General features: G+C 46.0%; 1 protein-coding gene across 1 annotated transcript in view; it reads right to left on the bottom strand.

Moving 5' to 3' along the window:
- Positions 1-22,112, bottom strand: part of chd6 (chromodomain helicase DNA binding protein 6) — a gene marked incomplete at both ends in the record, with an annotated part of 76,171 nt that overhangs the window by 13,636 nt on the left and 40,423 nt on the right. The window contains 11 exons of the mRNA XM_080546123.1: positions 1,440-2,009; positions 2,189-2,425; positions 2,615-2,760; positions 12,153-12,269; positions 12,633-14,495; positions 14,733-14,941; positions 15,327-15,618; positions 15,798-15,852; positions 15,960-16,035; positions 18,532-18,661; positions 20,894-20,997. Coding sequence (XP_080402249.1) covers positions 1,440-2,009; positions 2,189-2,425; positions 2,615-2,760; positions 12,153-12,269; positions 12,633-14,495; positions 14,733-14,941; positions 15,327-15,618; positions 15,798-15,852; positions 15,960-16,035; positions 18,532-18,661; positions 20,894-20,997 — 3,799 coding nt within the window. The remainder of the gene's footprint in view (positions 1-1,439; positions 2,010-2,188; positions 2,426-2,614; positions 2,761-12,152; positions 12,270-12,632; positions 14,496-14,732; positions 14,942-15,326; positions 15,619-15,797; positions 15,853-15,959; positions 16,036-18,531; positions 18,662-20,893; positions 20,998-22,112) is intronic.

The raw sequence follows: 22,112 nt of genomic DNA, 5'->3' as shown, positions 1-22,112 counted from the left end.
AGCGTTCTATGACGTTGAAACCAGAGCACTCTGAAACCAGAGCAGATTTTCTGAGTGAATTTTACCAACACACCCAAACACGTTTCAGGCAATCTTTTGCGATGTGTTTATCGGACATGTTCATATCGCGATGGCGATGAAAATACGATTTATCGATCAGCCGTGGTGGGTACAGGCGCAGGTCAAGAGGGAACATGTTTTATAGTCAGGGGTGCACATAACTGGTGCGCCAGTGCGCATGCGTCGCCAAAATGCATGTTGCGCGGAGGATCAGCGGCATGAACGCGCTCTTGCGCACCAACAGCTGGAAGCGCTGGGAGAGGAATTGACTTCCTCAAAACTCCTACTGCTAACTGCTGACTGCCCGTTAATACCAATACCATATCCTTTCATGACCACAATGTACCCACCGACGACGACCACGGCGACTCCCCTCACGAAAACATTCGGAAAGTATCGTAACTTGTACTTTCATTCCGCGTATCGCGCATCGCACGGTTATCACGCCGACACGTGAAAATTCAGTCCCGAACGACTCGTCGCTAAAAGGAAAAACAACACCAAGGCACTTCACGTTTCTTTTCTCTGAAGCTTTCAAACGTTCAGACGTTTGTTTTACAGCTTCATTATCGCACCTCGACCCCTGACCCAGGGAATATGGTTGGGAATTATATTAGAAGAAAAAAAAAAAGACTTTGTTGCACAATCAAAATAATGAGCTATTTAAAGTGATAGCCTACAACATCCTCTACCATGGTTGAAATTGAGGACAGTATTAACAACAGTCAAGAGAGCAGTGATGATGATGATTAAGCTTGTAGCATAAGTAAATGCTTAGGCTGTAACTTTTTGTTGAAAGTTGATTTCAGTGTTTACAGAACAGAGCAGTGCTTAAAGAGATATCAGTTGATTTCATTGTATTTAAAGAACAGACATTCAGTTAGTGCTTAAAGAGATGTCAGTTGATTTCATTGTGTTTAAAGGAGTCTGACAGACTTTCATGCTTAAAGAGCAGTCATTTGATTTTTCATTTGTTTCTTTTGTTTTGCACACAATCATTTGTTCGTTCATCTTATTTTTGAATAAATGTCGTTTTGCTAATATAAGTTATCCATGTATCCCTTTTTTATCCATCCTGTGGGACGGGTCGTGACTCGTGAGCTCGGGGAGCACCAAGCAGCATCCCTAGGTGCTCCTCTGAGCACTGGCCCCAAAAAGTTATGTGCACCCCTGTTTATAGTCTTGTCTACATGGGGAATGTCTTTATTGAAGGAAGGGGTGGATCATCTTAAAACGCAGGGGGTTAGCTCATACATTTCCATTCATATGATACATTTGAATGTTTTCTCTCTCTGAATAACAGACAGCATAACAGGTATACACAGTCTGTTTGAAAATCAAGAAAATGTCATAAAAGGAAAAAGAAAAAAAGCACCGACCTGTGGTTTGGGGACGTGCAGACCCATGCTCTTGACCAACCCCATGTCTGCTGCCTCCACGTTTCTCCGCCTCCCTCTCCGCCGACGCATGATGGCATCGTCACGCCTCAGGTTGCCATTGACGATCTGGCCGGTGACGGGGTGGATGAGGCCGGCCTGTAGGATCCCGGCCATGTCCATCCCCACGGAGCCCTGCATCGCTCCCTGCATGGCCTCCTGCACCTGGCCCATGGTCGGCCCTTTGTGGGTGCCGGGGTGTACCTGGTGACTGATGTGGCCGACGGTGGTCGTCTCGCCCCCGATGCCGAGATCCCCGGCCTTGGAGAGGTCCATAGCCGCCTCCTGCCACCCGTTGAGCAGCAGAGCCCCGCCCCTGTGTTGCGGGGCGACCACGGGCATCTTCTCCCCCGTGTGGCACTGTTTACTTAGGACCTCCGCGTCGTACTCGTAGGCACGCCTGCCCCGCTTCAGTTCGGGCAGGTAGGGCGGCGCCACCAGTCTCTCCTGCAAGAGAGGCAAGGATGTCAACCTCCAGCCTCCACGGCTGCACGCGCCGCCTCTTGGCTTGTACTGAATCAGATGGAAATGAAGAAGAATGTGAGAATATTAACAATATAATGGTGAATATCGGACAACAGACACGGTGAATAGTTAACACAAACATTCACAGAGAGAAAGGACTTCAACAATGACGGGTGTGAATCATGGTATGGGACAGAGACTGAATATGAGGATGTGGCGAAAATCACCTTGGGCAGGCGAGTGACGGGGGCCGGGATGTTGAAGTTGAGGCCGGGGGAGGGGCCTGGGGGCGGGGCCTGGACCCTGGCCGGGAGGAAGCCAGGTCGCTGGTGGTGGTGGACGCTGTTGGGAACACAGGTGTTGGCCAGCGAGCTGGGAGACTCGTACTGCTGGCTGGAGGAGGGCCACTTCCCCTTCAGGATAGCGTGGCAGATGCTGTCCAGGCGGTTTATGATCACCCTGTCCTAACACCATGCAACAGAAAACAAAACCACTCGAGAAAAGAAAAACACAAGCAGCGAAATGCGCAAACTACACATTTGAAAATAAAAGTTCAAGTGGCTGAGCAGTATTCCCAACAACTTGCATTGAAGACATCATTATTTCCCTAAACATGTGCTCTAATCTGTTACCTGCCAAACCTAGTTGGTTACCTTTGGCCACTCGGAGAAGGAGTAGAGGGCTTTCTCCTGTAGCAGCTGAGCGATGGTGGGTTCTCTGGCATCCTGCATACTGTCAGGCAGCTCACACATCGACAGAGGCGCTGCAAACCTTGGAGCCTCCACATAACTCTCAACCACTGAAAGTGGGGAAATGTATGAAATAGATGAGCAATTAAGTAAAGCAATTAATTACATGAAAAGGCTGGGACAGGGTCAAAGTAATTCACGAATGAAATTTAAAAAAAAAGTAAAACATTTGCTGATTTCCTTCAAGGAGTTCACCTTTATATGATAATCTGAACAGTTAAATATTATGCACATGGTACCATTAATCCTTGACCATCCAAAGTAGTAGGCCTATTTTGAGTATCAAAATGATCTACTCAAACTCCAGTGTTTCCTCTATATGCATTTATTGGTGGCGGGCCGCCACGAATGAATTTCCTCCGCCACGAATTGATTCAGTCCACAAAAGAAAAAAAAAGAAAAAAGTTTTACATTTTAGCTGATTAAAATATATCTGATCCTAGATCAGCGCTATAATGGATGTTGACTAAAAGTGCAACTAAATCCACGCCCATCTCTCTCTAACCGCTGATCCAAAATCAGATTAATGACATTAGGGCTACTCCTGATTGGTCTAAATGTGAACCGGCATGAGAACCGTGCAGACTCAACCATCCCCGCTCAGCTTCCGAAATGCTCGGCCGCCTGTGTTTTCTCCTCGCAAATAACGGGCTAAAAGTCACCGGTAGTACCATCTAAAAGATACAAAAAGCTGATCTAGCTAGCTAGGTGCACAAATAAGATATCACGTTAAATAACAGCGACAGATGGATGGATTTTTCAAGAAAAAAGATGTCCCAGACACTTCAAACATTGCTGAAGCTAGCAGTGGCTATGAGCGATACGAAACTGCATGGCTGGGTGTCGTATTGCAGGATTTAAGTTTCTCTATATATTTCGGGACGAGGAGCAGCATGGCATGGTCGGACCTTCCCAGCGGTGCCCTCGGGAACGAACGGTAAGCCTCGTTGATAGTAACGTAGCAGTGGTCTAGTATGTTAGCTCCTCTGCTGGGGCATGACACCTGTTGTTTGTAATTGGGAAGTTCTGTTGGTGTGATTAAAATCGCCGAGCACAATAACTGCTGCGTCGGGATTAGAGTTTTCCACAGAGGAGATGTAGGTAATACTTGGGACATTGCAATTGAAATTGCGTTCAAAGTAAAACACACACACGCAAATATTGACAGTAGAGCTTGGCTTGATAGTGTATATCCCCACTGTGCTGGGTCGCCTCCACACCTGGCACCACAGGGGCCCGTTAATAAGACTGCTGTCTGTGGATTAGTTCGAAAAAAATGTGTCCAATACAACGTTGTAGTTGTTTAGTACAAATGGGTCTATAGCAGCTAGGTAACATTAGTCCTGTATCAGAGTTGTGTTGTTGGGTCTTGTAGCAGGGTTAGCTATAGCAGCTAGGTAACATTAGTCCTGTATCAGAGTTGTGTTGTTGGGTCTTGTAGCAGGGTTAGCTATAGCAGCTAGGTAGGGATGCTCCGATTTATCGGCCACCGATTTAAATCGGCCGATTTCACTCCAAATGACTCGATCGGTGATCGGCAAAAATGGCCGATCGCAAAAACCGATCTTTTTTTTTCTTTCTTTTCTGGGGAAGACAGATAACTGAACAGAAAACATAGGAGGACGTAACAGTATGTAAACCATGAAGGCCACGTTTATGATGTCTTTTATACAGCCATATCGACTGACTTGGGCTTCAGGCCCTAACTGGGTGATAGGCCAGACCTTTACTATGCCATAAAAATGGGTCTGCGTTTGCTTGGTGCCTAATGGATCAAAACTTTTGTCTAAAAAGCAAAAAATATTTAGGCTATCCAGTCAGTTATGTATTTTTTTAAAAATCAGTATCGGTATCGGTTGATCTTGAGGAAACAAATCGGTGATCGGTATCGGCCCCAAAAATCCAGATCGGAGCATCCCTACAGCTAGGTAACATTAGTCCTGTATCAGAGGTGTGTTGTTGGGTCTTGTAGCAGGGTTAGCTATAGCAGCTAGGTAACATTAGTCCTGTATCAGAGTTGTGTTGTTGGGTCTTGTAGCAGGGTTAGCTATAGCAGCTAGGTAACATTAGTCCTGTATCAGAGTTGTGTTGTTGGGTCTTGTACAGTTGCTCAAAATGCAGATAAGAGAAAGTATAGGCTAATATCAAACAACAATCCTAGAGATGACTAACTCAAACGTACGCATAACTAAATAAAAGCAGGCCAACTAACGACAGCTACACGCCCTCAACTGGGAACATAAAGGATAAATAAATTTTGCAATCGAACGTGTCCTGCAGCGACAGCTGGTCGTGCAAATTTGTAGCTTTTTTTTTTTTTGCCATCCTCCCTCTAGTTTGAAATTCGGTCGTTGTTTTGAGCGCGCGCGCCAATGGAAAAATTCCTGGAGGAAACACTGAACTCTCCTGTCAAACTTGTCTCTTACCCTGTCAAACTTCACATTGTTGTCATCTATCGCCCCCCAGGCCTATCCTGTGTGGAGAACATTGCAGCAACGGCACGCTCCTGCAGATTCTTCCTTTACAACATCAGAAGGATACGACCATTCCTCACCAGAGAAGCAGCGCAACTCTTGACCCAGTCACTGGTCATCTCCCGCCTTGATTACTGCAACGTACTCCTGGCCGGGCTCCACGCCTACCAGGCAGCTAAAGGGACAGCCCCTGCCTACCTACAGGCAATGGTCACCGCCCAAACTTCAGCCCATTCACTCCACTCCTCCACCTCTGCTGGCCAACTGGCCCAACCACCTCTACACCAACACGGCAGCCACGCTGCCCGATCACGTCTCTTCACTACCCTGGCTCCCCGCTGGTGGAATGAGCTTCCCACGGCTGTCAGAACTGCAGAGTCACTACCCATCTTCCGCTGGAGACTGAAGACCCGTCTCTTCAGGTTACACCTTAACTGCTCCTCCTGAGACATCTACTACCCCCAGCACTGCGTCTCCTGAGACACCCGCTTTTCCCCTTTACTGTGTCCCGCAAGACTTCTACTGCCCCCCCTGTACTGTTTCTCTGTTTCTCCAGTGTCTATACAAAAAAAGAAAAAGAAAATAAATAAATTGAGACTGCCAATGGCCCCGGGCCTGAGCTAGATTACTCTTCCTGCTACGACTGGTGGATTGATGATTCACTTGCTTAGTCAAATGTATTGTGTATGATTGTAAGTCGCTTTGGAATAAGGCGTCTGCTAAATGCCAAACATTTTTATGTAAATGATCCATTGACCAACAGGAGGCATTTTTAAACGCAAACTATATAGACATTTCACACTAACAGATAATGTAACGATTGCCTATTGACTGGATGGGAGTGTAGCAAGTATGTCTACATTGCCCGCTAATGCACTTCTTCCTCAATTTTCCCAGGCTTTCCAAACAAGTTAAGAAGAAAGACTGTTGTGAACCTAGGTTAATTATCGGCTGAGACAATGTGTAGAGGGGTACAGAGACGTCATTATCTGTATTTGTATCTGTTCAACCAACAGAATTATCTGTAGCCTATCTGTATTCGGATAGAAGACCGGGAGTGGGCATGGTTTATACCAGAAGTCATGTTAATCACAAATGTTATGTTTTCTAACCGAATATTCATTGGCAATCGCCTCCTTCTTCAGAGACAGTTTTAACTACAAACTGACATTGTTCTAATAGATAGACTAAAAGCCTAGGTACTTTCAGGCACTGCTCTAAACTGGTTTAGATCATACCTACAGAACAGAAGCTACTATGTCTCCATTGGCAACTTTGTGTCAGACAAAATTAAAATTACATGTGGGGTTCCCCAAGGATCAATCCTTGGCCCCCTCCTATTCAATCTCTACATGCTTCCATTGGGACACATCATAAAAAGAACCAAATTGCCTACCACAACTATGCGGATGACACTAGGGCTGTCCCAAACGACAATTGTTCTAACGATTAATCTAGCGATTATTTTTTCGGTTAGTCGATTACTCTAACGACTAATTTAGCGATTAGCCTAACGTTTTTTTTTTTTTACTGTATCACTTAATTTCCCCCAAAATAATGGCTGTATTGTCTCTCTCTGTTTAACAGTGTCTTTATAAAGCACTCTGGGTAATAGCTGCTGCTCTTATAAAACAAAGCAGCGTGTGACATGCACATTACTCAGACGGCCGCCCCTTTAAATGATCAGCTGATGTATGGGGGCTGTCTGTGGGCCCGCAATTAAACACAGACACCTTTAATTCGGCGACCTGCTACTACTACTACTACTACTGTAACTGCCTCTGTCAAACAGCCCCAGACACAGGCCCAATCACTGCTATGTTTAGCCAACTTGAATGCCAACATGGCCATCAGGGTTTTTCCTGGCTCAAAATGAGGCGGAGGTGGTACCAGTGGTGTTTGACATCGGGGGGGGACCCATGAAGCAGGGCTGTCTGGGGGTCCTTAAACATCAAACACTTAATTTCTTGCATTCTGGTGAATTGATATGCACCAATTTGTGACCTTTCTGCATAAATTTATGGTGGAAATGTCATTATTTATGTAAAGGAAAACACAATATTCAGGCACTAGATGACCATTCAAAATATAATGTAATATAATGCAATATAAGGCTCTCAGGCATTCTGTACTTTCAAATATGTATTCTCCTAGAGCAGTCAACATACTCAGTGTTTCCTCTACATGCATTTCATCGTGGCGGATCGCCACGATGGAATTTCCTCCGCCACCATTCAGATTTCTCCCAAAAAAAAAAAAAAAAATTTAGGCCGCTTTTCAGACCTTCACATCGCTAGACACACCCACAAGCGCGAAGCGACGCGCTTGCAAAACTGTTTTGTGATTGGTCGAATACATCTAGGCTGCGTGTAGTCTACAAACTACTTCAAATGTTACAATATGCGCGACGACGGTGCTGGATCCTGGATCTGTGCATCGGTGTGCAGGAAGAACACGGAGCAGGCGCCAGACCAGACTAGATGATCGTGGAGTGAAGATATTATGAAAGTGTACGTGCTTGTCGATCACCCGTCGCATCGCGTACGCTTTAATAATCTCTTCACTCCACAATCATCTAGTCTGGTCTGGCGCCTGCTCCGTCTGTTTTTCTTCCTGCACACAGGTAAACAGATCCAGGATCCAGCAGCGTCTTCGGGCTCGCGCAAACAAACCCGGCGAATTTTTTTACTTGCCCCAGGCAAGCGTTACTGTTGAACCCTGCTGATACATGATTCTTCCCTGCACATTGACAATGTTTTCTCTCTCCTCTTTCTTCTGCGTTGTGAAGGGATCCACTGCAGCATACACGAAAAGCGGCTACTGTGTCAACCGCTTCCCATAATAGTTACAACAACCATAAAGCCTCCATAATGATAATGAAAAGAAGGGGAGACGAATTTTTTATTGACAACGGAATTACATGCTGGAAAAACATGCAGACACAGACAATAAGAGACACACGGGAGAAGTACGGGAAAACATTTTATTTTTTTGGGCCATCCTCGAGTTTTGGCTGAAATTACGTCGTTGTTTTGAGCGCGCGTGCGCGTTTCATGCGAGTGCACGCGGAAAAAATCGCGAGCGCGCGCGGTCAACGCTACCCGCCACCATTGTAAAAATTCCTGGAGGAAACACTGATACTATCAGCTATTTCGCTAGCAAAAACGAAAGCTAACTTATTTGCGAAACAGCGCCCCCGCCACCACGTCGGCGCAGTGCCGCAATTGCAGTTAGATTATTATTTTTTTTGCGACGCACCGACGCACATTACGCAAGTCGACGTATTGACGTAGTCGATTACGTCGACGCGTCGTCCCAGCCCTAGATGACACTCAAATCTACATAGCCCTCTCACCAAACAACTATAGTCCCATTGACAATCTCTGGAATTGCATTGAACAAATAAACGTCTGAATGACACAAAACTTCCTAAACTTAACAAGGACAAAACTGAGATAATTGTATTCGGTGCACCTGACAAAAGATCGAAAGTGCAAAACTTGATTCTCTCTCTCTTCAAACAAACAAACAAAAAAAACAGGTCAGAAATCTTGACCTGTCTAGACCAGGGGTCTTCAACCTTTTTCAACCCAAGGACCCCTTGGACGAGAGACAAACAGAACAGGGACCCCCACATGTAATAAATATTTTTAAATTTCTCACATTTTAAAGCCTATAATAACTTTTATATTTACTTCATTCACCTTTTCTTTCACCGTATTAACCTATTTATATACTGGGTTATTAGCCTATATGTGTTCATGATTGATAAAACGTTCATGCATAATTATGATTGGTTATTATTGTTGTTGTTGTTGATGTTGTTGTTGTTGTTGTTGTTGTTGTTGATGAGGCTTATATTTTCTATTATTATAATTTTTCAACAATGAAACTTTTAGCTTCAGGAAGCCAGGTAGGCCTATGCCTACCTCAGTGAGATGACTGGCCCTGGTTGGTGGTACACTCACAGCTTGTCTATTCTGGGGGAGATGGAGGTTGTCAGGCAGAGCATCATGTCATCCTCAGACTGCTGTCTGGAACGGTATTTGCTCTTCAGGTAGGTGAGGGAGGAGAATCCACTTTCACAAAGATAAGTTGTTGCAAAAGGCAAGAGGCTCATCGAGAACTGGGTGAGAGGCTGTGACTCGTACACATTATTGTGTGTACTGTCTGTGGTTAGGTCGATCAGCTGATCTTCCTCAGCGGCTGTCAGGTTTAGGCGTCGGATGCATTGTCTTTGCATGGAAACCGTATCCATGTCTTGTGCTTTCTCCAAGACTCAGTCTCAGAAAAGTACTTCTCAAATTGACTTTCGAATGCCTCCAAGTGATCAACAATTGCGCATTTCACGTCAGGCGAGGGCACCGCGGAATCCGCGGAAATGCATTGAAATGCGCAGCCAGCTCCGCGCGGTAGCAGAATCTCGTGGATAGCTGTGCGTAATTCAAAGACGCGCGCCAATACTGATCCACGGGAAAGCCATCTGACCTCGGAATGGTAAAGGAGCGCGTTATAGCGGCGCATAGAGAAGCAAAGAGGCGGGTTTGTTATTATCAAACTAACTAAATTAGTAACGTTATGCTAGTTATTAATTAACGTTAATTTCGCAATGAAGACCGAACTGCAGCGTTTTAGCCAACACCTAGCTTGCTAGACAGTTTTTTTTTTTTTTTTTTCAGCTGACGTTATGTGAGACTCTAGAATCATGGGCATCATTTATTTTGTCAATAGTTTTTGTCAAAAGTAGCTTATTATTGCCTATTAATGCTTGTACTTTACTCAATATCATTTTTGTTATATTTTTTAATTCTCACTGATTATTTTGGTGAATTATTATGACAAAAATTGGCGGACCGCGTTTCATGCGCGTGCACGCGAAAAAGGTCAGGGCTATCCGCCACCAATGGAAAAATTCCTGGAGGAAACACTGCACCCTCATAATTAATGTAAGCAACCTGTTCTCAAAATAATTATGCGGGTTCCTGCAGGTTTCAACAAGTTACATTTAAGACCTTTATAAGACCACTTTTAATAGATTTTAAGACCTATTGAGCAACTATTAGTATTAGACTCACATTCGTTGATTATTTTCATTAGCAATGCTGGGTGATCTGTTCTGTAGCATATAGAACAATGATAATGTAAGTTAGCCTACTCTATCAATTTCTTGATTCATTTCCATTGCTTCTCAACACATTAGATATAATAGCATAAATAACAGAATAAACTCACACACTTACTCACACTCACTTACACTGCATAGCCTACATACTGAGATATGGCACACACACACACACACCTCTCACAGGAGGTCCACACACACACACACACACTATATTTACTAAACCACACATACCGTTGCTACCACTGCAAGTTTGAAGAAAAACTTCACATGCCTACAGTCGAATCGCCTCCTACGGCGATTATCGTATCGAGGCCTCTTGTCTTATCATTTCACGTGGCAAAATATCGGGGTTTTGGGTGAGCTTAACCAATGTTACACGAGCAATAAGTGTGCGATAAGTTTTGTTTTATATGTTGTCTCTCATCTGCACGCGTCGTATTCCCACGCAGTGGGTCTGGCGACAATAATACATTTTCCGGTCGGACTTTTTAAATAAAAATAAAATCGATTCTACGCAAGTCTAAAGCACACAGAAGCCATTAAAAAAAAATATTTTGAAAGTCTCGCCCTTTGTCTGATCCTGATGTTATAGAAGCAGTGTAGCAGCAGGTTAAAAGCGAGGTAAAGGGGGACCCGAGACAGTCTCGGGCAGCGTTCGTAAATTCGCTCTGCGCACTGGGCTCAACGTCATAAAAGGACCAAGTAATTTGATTGGACAAGAGGCATTCCATGACTGCTGATCAGATTTCCAGAGCGAATTTACGAACACAGCCTAGGGCAAACCACTCGCCGACTCGTTTTTTTCATAACACGAAACTTGAAGTTGTAAAGTACCCACTCGATATAATAAACAACAGTTTAACAATCACTAAATACTTATAATGATCATCTAATTATGTGTAGTTGTGTTTCTAGCATGTCGATGTTCTATCAGGTAAAGTCGCTAGAACTAACCTCCATACCCTGGTTCAGAAGAAGAAATCAGTCCTTCGTCACTTACATCGTCGTCCTCGATGAAACTTTTAGGTGGATTGGTTACCCTAGCCTAGATGGTCTTTGTGACATTTCACAAGCACAAACATATACTGTAGGTACAGAAACTCACTAAAGTATAAAACACCGCTAAAATACTGCTTCTCTTCAAATCACTCCATGACACTTTGAGGTCAGTGCATTTGTTTTTTTGGTGAACTACCGTAATAACCCTAAATGGCGAGAGAGTGCAACTTCTGTGCTTTCAGAAACTGTTGGATTTTTTTCGATTGCACATATAGTTCAAGAATTACGATAGTTTGAACGAACCCTGTAAATTCCTGTTGAGAAGTTATCGCAACATAGACATACAGTAACTTCTATGTTATTTTATTTGATTACTTCTTATGTTTCTACATCCATCTTAAGAACTTAAGACGTTTTATTTCAACTGCAGCAGAGTTTAGCAGACAGGAAGATGTTAGCTTGGGCATCATGTGACTTGGATGAGATGAGATGTAGACCCCCCCCCCCTCCCCAAATATTTTTTTTGCAAATCTGCATTTCACGTAGGTCACCTATTTTGAGGTAAAAACGGCGAATTTCACCTAAAGGTGACAAGTTTGCACCACTGTAAACTATCACATGACCTCCACAGGAGTTGTAGACTGTATGTAAACTCTAGCATGTTAGCATTGATATAACATGGTGGTTAGCATGTTAGCCTCCCCCATTGATATAACATGGCTGGTTAGAAATAATATTGAACAGGCCAAAAAATATCACCTGGCCGATAATGATCCTCCTCCTCCTAAAACACGAGTAGATAACATGGTAGATAACATGGTAGATAACATGGTGGCTACAATACCTGGAGTTTTGGGCCTCTCCTCCTTGATCTCGTCCTTTACCTCTAGACCCTCCGGCTGCTCCAGCTTGGGTGTGTGGACTGTGCTGTCAGGCTCCAGGAGCTCAGGTTTAAAGTCCACTCCCTCAGGTTTAAAGTCCACTCCCTCAGGTTTAAAGTCCACTTCCTCTGGTTTAAAGTCCACTCCCTCAGGTTTAAAGTCCACTCCCTCTGGTTTAAAGTCCACTCCCTCTGGTTTAAAGTCCACTCCCTCTGGTTTGAAGTCCACTCTCTCTGGTTTAAAGTCCACTCCCTCAGGTTTAAAGTCCACTCCCTCTGGTTTAAAGTCCACTTCTTCTGGTTTCAAGTCCACTTCTTCTGGTTTAAAGTCCACTTCCTCTGGTTTAAAGTCCACTCCCTCGCCCGGCTTAAAGACCACTTCCTGAGGTTTAAAGTCCACTCCCACCTCCGGTTTAAAGTCCACACCCTCCGGCTTGCTCTCACAGATATCTGGGTCCAAAGGAAACTCCATCTTGATCTGTGCCACTGTGTCGGCATGGGGAGACAGGGATGGTTCATGGGGCACGGAGAGAGAGAAGGGTTTGGTGGGCTCTGTGGGAGTGTGTTCGGTGAACGTGCTTTCTAGTTCAGCAGGCCCCTCGCACGTCCTCTCTGGTTCCATATCATAGTCTTCCTCTAGCGGCCCTGGGAATGGGCTCTCTGATGTTGGGTCTGTACTAGGCTCTTCTATAGGTTCCGAAACTGGTTCCGCAAGGGGACCATGGTCTGACTCCTCCACTAAGAGCTCCTCACCTCCATCCTCTGGAGGACGCTCACATGAGCCATCTTCAGGCTCTTCAATTGGCCCCTCAAGAGCATGTTCCACTGGTCTCTCTAGAGCCGCCTCACACGACTCTTCTAGAGAACCCAGTGAAGTCTCCTCTAAGGACCCCTGGCATGGTTCCTCCTGGGACTTTTCACACGATTGGGCTGAGCCGTCCAGACTCTGCTCCATCCTCTTAAGACCATGGCCCATCCGCTCCAGGCCCTGAATATCCCTGGACAGCTCTTGCTTGTCAAACTCAAACACCACACTGCTCTCCGACCCCTCCCCGGGACTGGCCGCACTACGGGTGACTTCAGAGTCATCCAGCTTCTCTTCTGTCTGCCCGACGGTGCCAGCCTGGTGGGGGTGGAGGGTCATGTCGGCCAAAGACAGGGGAGGAGGGGGGACATAGGGCGGTGGGGGGCTGGCGGACAGATCGGTCTGGTCCGCGCTAGGCTCCTCGCTCACTCCTATGTCCTTGAACAGCATGAAGCTGGAGGGCAACTGTTCGACAGAGTCACCCTGGGAGTGAGAGGAGGTGGAGGGGATACCCAGGCAGTCGTCAAGCCCTCTGTCCTCTCCTCCGGTCCCGTCGTCCGGCTGCTGGGCATCGAGGAACTCCGTCTCCAGGCTGGGCGGGCCCAGGATGGGGTCGGCCTCGTTGAACATGTCATGGGCGGGTCCGGCGTGGTCTGCTGTCTCCCAGGGCGCTTGGAGCGGGTCCAGCTCCCCCGAGGGGGCCATCAGCCCCGTCTCCTCAGAGGAACCCTGTTCCCCCACCATCACGTCCAGGTCGGCCGCCCCGCCGTTGAGCTCCCCGGCCACGCCGTACGAGTTGAGCATGCTCTGACCGCCCGAGGCCGAGTTGAAGGGGAAGCCGTTAAAGGCCTCCTTGGTGGATTTCCCCCCGTGGAGGGAGTCTGACGCCAAGCTGTCGTGCTGCAGCGAAGCCAGCTCCAAAGACTCATCCAGGGGGGGGCAGTCTAGGAAGCCCTCCCTGGCCGTGTGCACCATCCCCAGACCTGGCCCAGGGTCTGTTCCCACCACCTCAGCAGGGTGGGGATGGAGGTGAGGGTGATGAGGCGAAGAGGACGAGGAGGGGGCAACAGGGTGGGAGTGATAGTCTGGAGGTTGGGGTGAATGGCAGTGGCCCAGCCCAGTGTCATAGAGGCAACAGTGGGGGTGTGAGGAGGAAGAGGGTACCATCCCAGGGTGCCCACCCAGGTAGCCCTGCTGGTTCTCTTTCTGGACATAGTTGCGATGGGCCTCCAAGAAGGAGAGCTGGGGGTCGTTGAGGATGTAGTAGTCTGTGCGGCTGAGGCCGTGGCGTGCCGCACCGATGAGGAGGTCGCGGTCGTGCTTGCCACACTCCCACCACACGGGCAGGTAGAGGCTGGGGCGGCACAGCTGCAGACGCGCGCCCAGGAGCGGGTGGCGCAGGACCTGCTCTCTCACCTTCCTCAGGAGCTCGATGCGGTAAAGGGTCCGCGCCGCTCGCTCCTCTGTGATCGGCTCCACAAACAGAGTGTGGTCCAGGGGGCCTGAGATAGGTAGGGGAATCATTGTTGTTATTTAGGAAAAAGACATCCTGTTATGAGACTAACTGTGATGAAAGTCTGTTAAATTGTTTAACTATAGGTTAACTTGAATCAATACTGCATAGATATCCAGTATACCATTGGTTGGTGTCTATATACTGCCTAGCTATATAACAAAGCTTTTCTGAAACTGAATCTGCTCAGAGTACAGTCCTCCTCCTTCCCCCATGGTGTAATGACCTTCGTCTTTGCGAGGAGCCAGCCTGCAGGCCGTGCGGCACATGGACACGAAGCTGCTGAAGTATCTCTCCAGGCTCTCGTCAGTCTTCCTCTCTAGCCGGGCGAACGAGCGGAACTGGTTCCAGTCGAAGGCTTTCTTCTCCAGGTCGTACACCACGCCAAAGGACGACACTGTGCGGTAGAAATCAGCCTGCTCACGCCGCGTCCACCTAAGTCCAACAACAATAACAACACAGTTCTTACACTTATGACAGAAACAAAACAGTTGCCTTTTATGGGCGAAAAATTCGAACAATTCCATTTCTAAACCGCACTCTTTCAGTGCTAACAGACATTGAAATTAGTGAATTAGCAACGGCTATAATGATGGTTCCACCAGAGGGGGACAAAATGGAATTGGGCAAAGGATGCATGTTTGGAAGTCGTGGGCCAGAACATGACAAGTGCTTTCTCGACCTTAGAACACAGGGGCTTCACGCACTACAGATAATAAGGCAAGCGTAGTGCAGCTCATTAGTGGGAAAAGGGTCGAGCCAGGACAGAACCGTAAAGCAAGGTGCCAATTAAGTAAAGAGCAGCAACAACATCACCCACCTGAGTTCTGACATCATCACCCACCTTCTCTGCCACTCCAGGAAGAGAGGGTCAGGCTCAGCTGTCACAGAGCAGCGCCTCAGCTCCTCCCCAAGTTGCCACGCCAACTGTCCCTGACCTGCCCCGAACCCGTCCTGTAGCAGGAAGTCGTGGCGGAGGGGCTCGCGCCGGGTGAAGCGCTGGTAGGCAGTGATGAGGCGCCGTAGTCGGGCAGTGAGAGCGGGACCCGCGGGCCACATGGGACGACCTTGTAGCTCCGAAACTTCCTGGGCCATCTCAACTGAGAGTGTGTCTGGGAACAACACACAGCGATACTTGTGCATCAACTTGTCGACAAACACAAGAAGCTAAGGGAGAATTTCAATGGGCTTCTTTAACTTTGAAACTGACGACCTTGGTGTTGCTTTGTTATACAAACAATGTTGGCAGCAAATAACTGGGGCAAGCAAACCCTGGGAATGGATCACTTACCTGGAACGATGCTGTCCTGCTTGTCTGTCGCATCGTTGCTGGAGCTAGTCTCATCCTTTGGGAAAATAGACTATAAAACATCACAAATCAAACATTTCTGGATTTCAAAGGACTTAAACATGTATTTGTGCAGAGTTGAGTCCCTGGAGAGTTCATGCATACCTTGCACTCATCCTTCTCCTCTCCTCCTTCTTCTGGTTTGCTCTCGGTGTCATCTTTGACATCACTTTTACAAGAACTAATGTGAAAAGATGATGAAAAACAATCTAAGACTGGGAATGTAAAAGCAGTTCTAACATCACAGCTGGTTCGTTCCCCTGGGATTACGGTGAAAAGAGAACTGCTAAAGAACATGAGATACCACTTCAACATCAACACTTCTACAATGCAGACATTTGTTTCTTGCTCAATGTTTATATACAGTATGCCTGCCACTATAATGAAATCCCTGCCCCAGTGTGTGTGTGTGTGTGTGTGTGTGTGTGTGTGTGTGTGTCTTAAGGCCCTCACATAGTCGAGCGGACAGTACGTGGATGTTTGAGGTTTCATAGTCGAGCGGACAGTTCGCGGACAGTACGTTATGTCTGTACATATATTAAGCTGACTTTGACTGACTTTCTGTCATGCCGTCGTCCACCGATGATGAGGAAGAGACGCTCTGTCTTGTGGCTTTGCGGAGGAAAAAGCAGAGAAGGTGGTATGTAAGGCCACTCAACGAAACAAGGGATGAGGAAGGGGAGTTCATCATGTTGGTGAGGGACATGTATTGATGAAGAGAAACATTTGAGCTACTTCCGTTTATTTCATTGTTTGTTTTATTCACGTTTCAATAAATAATCGCGATCTAGTTATTTCCGTCCATTCCATACATTCATTTATTAATTCAAATTAGCCGGGTACATCCATCCAGCAAGCACAACAATATACCGCAATGTATTTTGAACACTAAATATCTTCCAATGATCTAGAAAATATTATGAGAGATTAGCAAGTAACAATTCATATGTGGATCTGGATTCGAGTGTAGGCTACAGCACTGCGGAACGCCTTGAGGTTGGGTAGGGCCGAACCTCAAATCCCCCCCCCCCCCCCGCCCCCCCTCCCCGTAGACACACACAACGCATCTAGACCCTGCCGTGGGATCTATTTTGTGTAAGGAGGTTCAATATTTGGCTACTGACGTTAACACACAAACATTCATACATCAGCGGCTAGGTACTGGCTGGAAAGCGGCCGGCAAGCCAGACACAAGAAACATGATAAAACAGGTGGCAACACTAACAGCAGCGACCATAGACACTTATTACCAAAGTAGGCGATGATGATCTGAATCTGATCATAGCGAGCATAACGTTTAGGGCTGGGACGACGCGTCGACTTGCGTAATGTGCGTCGCAAATAAAATAAAATAACAAATTCTAACTGCACCGACGTGGTGGCGGGGGCGCTGTTTCGCAAATAAGTTAGCTTTCGTTTTTGCTAGCGAAATAGCTGATAGTATGTTGACTGCTCAAGGAGAATACATATTTGAAAGTACAGAATGCCTGAGAGCCATATATTGCATTATATTACATTATATTTGGAATGGTCATCTGGTGCCTGAATATTGTGTTTTCCTTTACATAAATAATGACATTTCCACCATAAATTGATGCAGAAAGGGCACAAATTGGTGCATATCAATTCACCAGAATGCAAGAAATTAAGTGTTTGATGTTTAAGGACCCCCAGACAGCCCTGCTTCATGGGTCCCCCCCGATGTCAAACACCACTGGTACCACCTCCGCCTCATTTTGAGCCAGGAAAAACCCTGATGGCCATGTTGGCATTCAAGTTGGCTAAACATAGCAGTGAGTCTGCCCTGTGTCTGGGGCTGTTTGACAGAGGCAGTTACAGTAGTAGTAGTAGTAGTAGTAGTAGTAGTAGTAGTAGTAGTAGTAGTAGTAGTAGTAGTAGTAGTAGTAGTAGTAGTAGTAGTAGCAGGTCGCCGAATTAAAGGTGTCTGTGTTTAATTGCGGGCCCACAGACAGCCCCCATACATCAGCTGATCATTTAAAGGGGCGGCCGTCTGAGTAATGTGCATGTCACATGCTGCTTTGTTTTATAAGAGCAGCAGCTATTACCCAGAGTGCTTTATAAAGACACTGTTAAACAGAGAGAGACAATACAGCCATTATTTTGGGAAAAATTAAGTGATACATTAATCAAACAGCAAAAAAATAATCGCTAGAAAAATAGTCGTTTGGGACAATAGGGGTACAATAAGCCCACAAACTGAAACATATCACTCAAGCATAGCCTACAAGGAAAACAGTCATAGAAAAAAAAAAAATAGCCTATTGCTCATAAATCTTCGCCAACTGGCTAAATCCAAAGACAGTCACAGGCAAAACTATTTACAGTTATATAGCCTATTCCACTCCGTGTTCATTTGCGGCACACAACACTGTCTGAACGCCCCCGTTGAGAAACGATGCAATAACGTTACCTTTTTAGATAACTTACTGCATTATCGCTTCCTGATAGGCTATGTACACAACGGCTAGAATTTGAATTCGTTTATTTATTTATTTTTTCAGTTGATGTACATCATCAGCCTAGTAATTAATTCCGTGTCACATTTAATGCAGGTCGACCAACACGCCGAGCAGCCTTTTGTGTGACACCGAGTACGCGGACCTAGTCCGCGCCTCAGGTGCGCGGACAGTCCGCTTGACTATGTGAGGGCCTTTACCTGTCAGTAATGTCAGAGACCACCTCCCCTCCGGCCTGCTCAGCTGACAGAGCCTTGATGTCGGGCATGCCCACACGCTCCAGGAAACACAGGTCTGGGTCTGCCCGCATGGCGTTGTAGCGCTCGTACCCTGAGGACACACACAAACATGCACGCAGACAGACACACAGGACAGTGTATTTGTGAGGCATATATTTACATGTTGCTACTGCCTCCTCCCTCTCTGCCGTCTTACGCTTCGTGCACACCAGGGACCGTGACCCACCGTTCTGGCGCAACCTGGTGGGATGGGCTTGACGTACGTCAACGTGCGATGCAGACGCAACAACACAGCGGGGGAAGTTTGAACAAAAAAAAAAGTTTGATACAGCTACATGCTGATACAGCTACATGTTGATACATATGTAAGGTGAATAGTGAGTTAACATGTTTATTAGTTGTATCCCTTCCTTGTTGTAAAACGTGTTGTTGTTTGCAATGCTATGCTATTGTTATGCTATGTTGTGCTATGAATGGTGTACTAGTTTTCACTGAATAAATTGCGATTTCTTTCAAAGAAGGTAGCAGGTGTTTATGTCCATGTCAAGGAGGAGGTACGACTTGTATGACAGTAGTGTGATTAGGACATAAGTTGAGGATATTAGTGTAGTTGTACTTTAGCCTGTGGAGACGCGATAGCATTAGCTCCACACGGATTTAACATTAACAGTAGTCATAGACACTTGTAGTAGTAGTAGTAGTTGTTGTATAAGGTGAATAGTGTGTTAACATGTTTATTAGTTGTATCCCTTCCTTGTTGTAAAACGTGTTGTTGTTGAACATGTCTGTGACTGAGATAGACTAGATACTACGGAGGATGTTATCATAGTGTCTGTGATGCTAACGGCGCCATCTTTGCTAGCCTGTGGAGACGCTATGATAGCATTAGCTCCACACGGATTTAACATGAACAGTAGTAGACTACACTTGTAGTAGTAGTAGTAGTAGTTGTATAAGGTGAATAGTGACTGGTTATTCAGTACCCAGTCTGGAGACTAGATAGAAAATGAGCTCCTACGTGGGTAACATCATCTCTTATAAGCCCAGGATACATGATAGCCTTTAGCTAGGCTAGCGAAGTTTCCCACAGAAGTGGGGGAAAAAATGTCAGATTAGATATATAAACGGGTTATTTTGATAAACCGGATACATTTTGTGAATATATATGGTTACTTTCTCGCCTGAAAACATATAAAAACTTCATAAAATGACATATTAACACTTGTAGAGCCAAATTAAAGATTTTCGCCAATGGCGGATTTTACATCTGAGGCGAAAGCTCTGGTCAAGAAACTACTTCCGGTTTACTTCCGGTTGTTTTGACGGATCCAACGCGACGCAAAAGCTGAAATATTTTGACTGATTGCCGCACCCTGACGGACAAGAAACGCAATGCAGAGCAACGCAACGGATCAACGCAACTGCCCATTGAGATGAATGACTTCCGTGCAACGCAATGACCTGGTGTGCATGCAGCTTTATCCTGTTTGTTGTGTTGCAGGATGGCAGTGGGGAGAGGAGGCCTGATTGGTGATGCAGCACACCTGTGGCCACGCCTATTTAGGCTGTGCTGGTGACACCAGTCTCTCTCTCTCTCTCCATACAGGAGCATACTTTTGACCATTTGTTTGTGGCAGTCCTTTTCTTGTGTTTACACCTTACAACATTCCACATGCCTACTGATCACTCATCCACACCATTGATTATACTGACTATCACATCCCACTTCTATTTTGTTTACTTCAGTTTTTAGTTAGTAATAAAATACTGATTATTTCTTTACCCCTGACTTGTCACTCCCTTTGAGCTGGGTTATTGACAAAGTGAAACAAACCAGACTATCAACTGCTGTGAGCATGAGAACGTTGCTCATTGAAGGTGTGGATTCTCTGGCAGTAGCGATGATGAACACCCTAGAGCAGCGGTTCCCAACCTTTTAGGACTCAAGGCCCACTTAAAAATCTCAGAAGTATTCATGGCCCACACAGGCATTTTACGGACGCGTAAATTATTTTTTGTGTCTCATAATTATTCTCTTACTCTTATTGGATATTTCATATGCATCATCATACAATCATCATACATACAGTGCAGTAGGCCTAGTAGTAGCACACTGATGATGCATTTTTTTAAGGTTTGAAAGAAAAAAATACAGTCACATGATTTCTTTTTTTATTATTAAAACGTTTTTGTAAAAAAGAAAAATAATAACTTCAATATTATTATTTTTTGCCCATGATTTAGCGGCCAACTTGCAGTACCCTTGCGGCCAACCAGAGGGCCGCGGCCCATAGGTTGGGAATCACTGCCCTAGAGTAATTACCGTGTTTGTGCACTCCAATGAGGAGAGACTTGTCAGCTTCTGCATCCCACCAGCCAGCTGGGATCTCTACATAGTCGATGTCCGGTAGCGCAACCTCCGGTTTACTGTCAGGACCACATAGAAAACATTTCAAGTTAGCAAACAAGTGTGATGCATGCACAGACTCACAAGCGTCTTTGAGTACAGATAAGTACCAAGAAAAACATGAATTTCAAACTAATTGTTTTAAACTCTGATTGATCCTTTCATTTGTGACGTGTGTTTCAACACCTGTGTTATACATAGGACAAGTATCCTTGATGAATGCAGAGGCTATCTCAGCCCACGCCTGCTACTCCGGCAGTCCTCTCTGATGCCTATTCCTTTTCTCATACTGCTGGACTTCCTAGTGGAAGGGGAGCCACGGGACTCCTCATCTCACCTAAGTGGTCACATAATGTCCTTCCCCCGTCACACCTAGTCCATATCCACCTTAGAATTCCATGTTGTTTCTGTAACCTCCCCCGTCAAACTTCACATTGTTGTCAGCTTGGCCACTTCCTAAATGAGATGGATGTCCTTCTCAGCTTCTCCCCTAAGGACGCTCACCACTCACACTACTGGGTGACTTCTACATCCAGTCTGAGAAGCTTCACACGTCAGGACTACTTGACCTTCTCCTCTCCTTCGATTTCACCCTGTCCCACTCTCCTCCGACTCATCAGGCGGGCAATCAGCTTGACCTTGTCTTCAGCAGATCCTCCCATACCTACAACCTTACTGTTACCCCTCTTCCAGTTTCTGATCATCATTTTGTATCCTTCTCCCTTCCTCTCAAATCTACCCCCTCCCAGTCTGTCTCTACCCACACTGTATCCTTTCATCGCAACCTGCGTACCCTCTCCCCCATGACTCTCTCTTCCTGTCTTATCCTCCCTACCCTCTGCTGAATCCTTCTCCCCTCTATCCACTGATGCAGCCTCCTCTACCCTCCTGTCCACTCTTTCCTCATCCTTCAACTCTCTCTGTCCACTGACCTTGAGGCTCAGCATGATCCTCTCCATGCGTTCCTTGGCAGTCTGAAACCCTGCAAGCTTGTAGAATAGGGCTCCGGGCAGCTGAGAGGAAATGGAGAAGAACCGGCCTCCCTGAAGACCTAAAACCGTAATCTCTCTCTCCTCCTCAACTACACCTCTTCTGCATCAGCTGACCTCTGACTGTTCTCCACATTTTCCTCACT

This window comes from Nansenia antarctica (genome assembly GCF_963989245.1).
Source record: "Nansenia antarctica genome assembly, chromosome: 15".
Lineage (NCBI taxonomy): Eukaryota > Metazoa > Chordata > Actinopteri > Argentiniformes > Microstomatidae > Nansenia > Nansenia antarctica.
The sequence above is the reverse complement of the archived record's forward strand: the minus strand, read 5'-3'. Positions and strand labels throughout refer to the sequence as shown.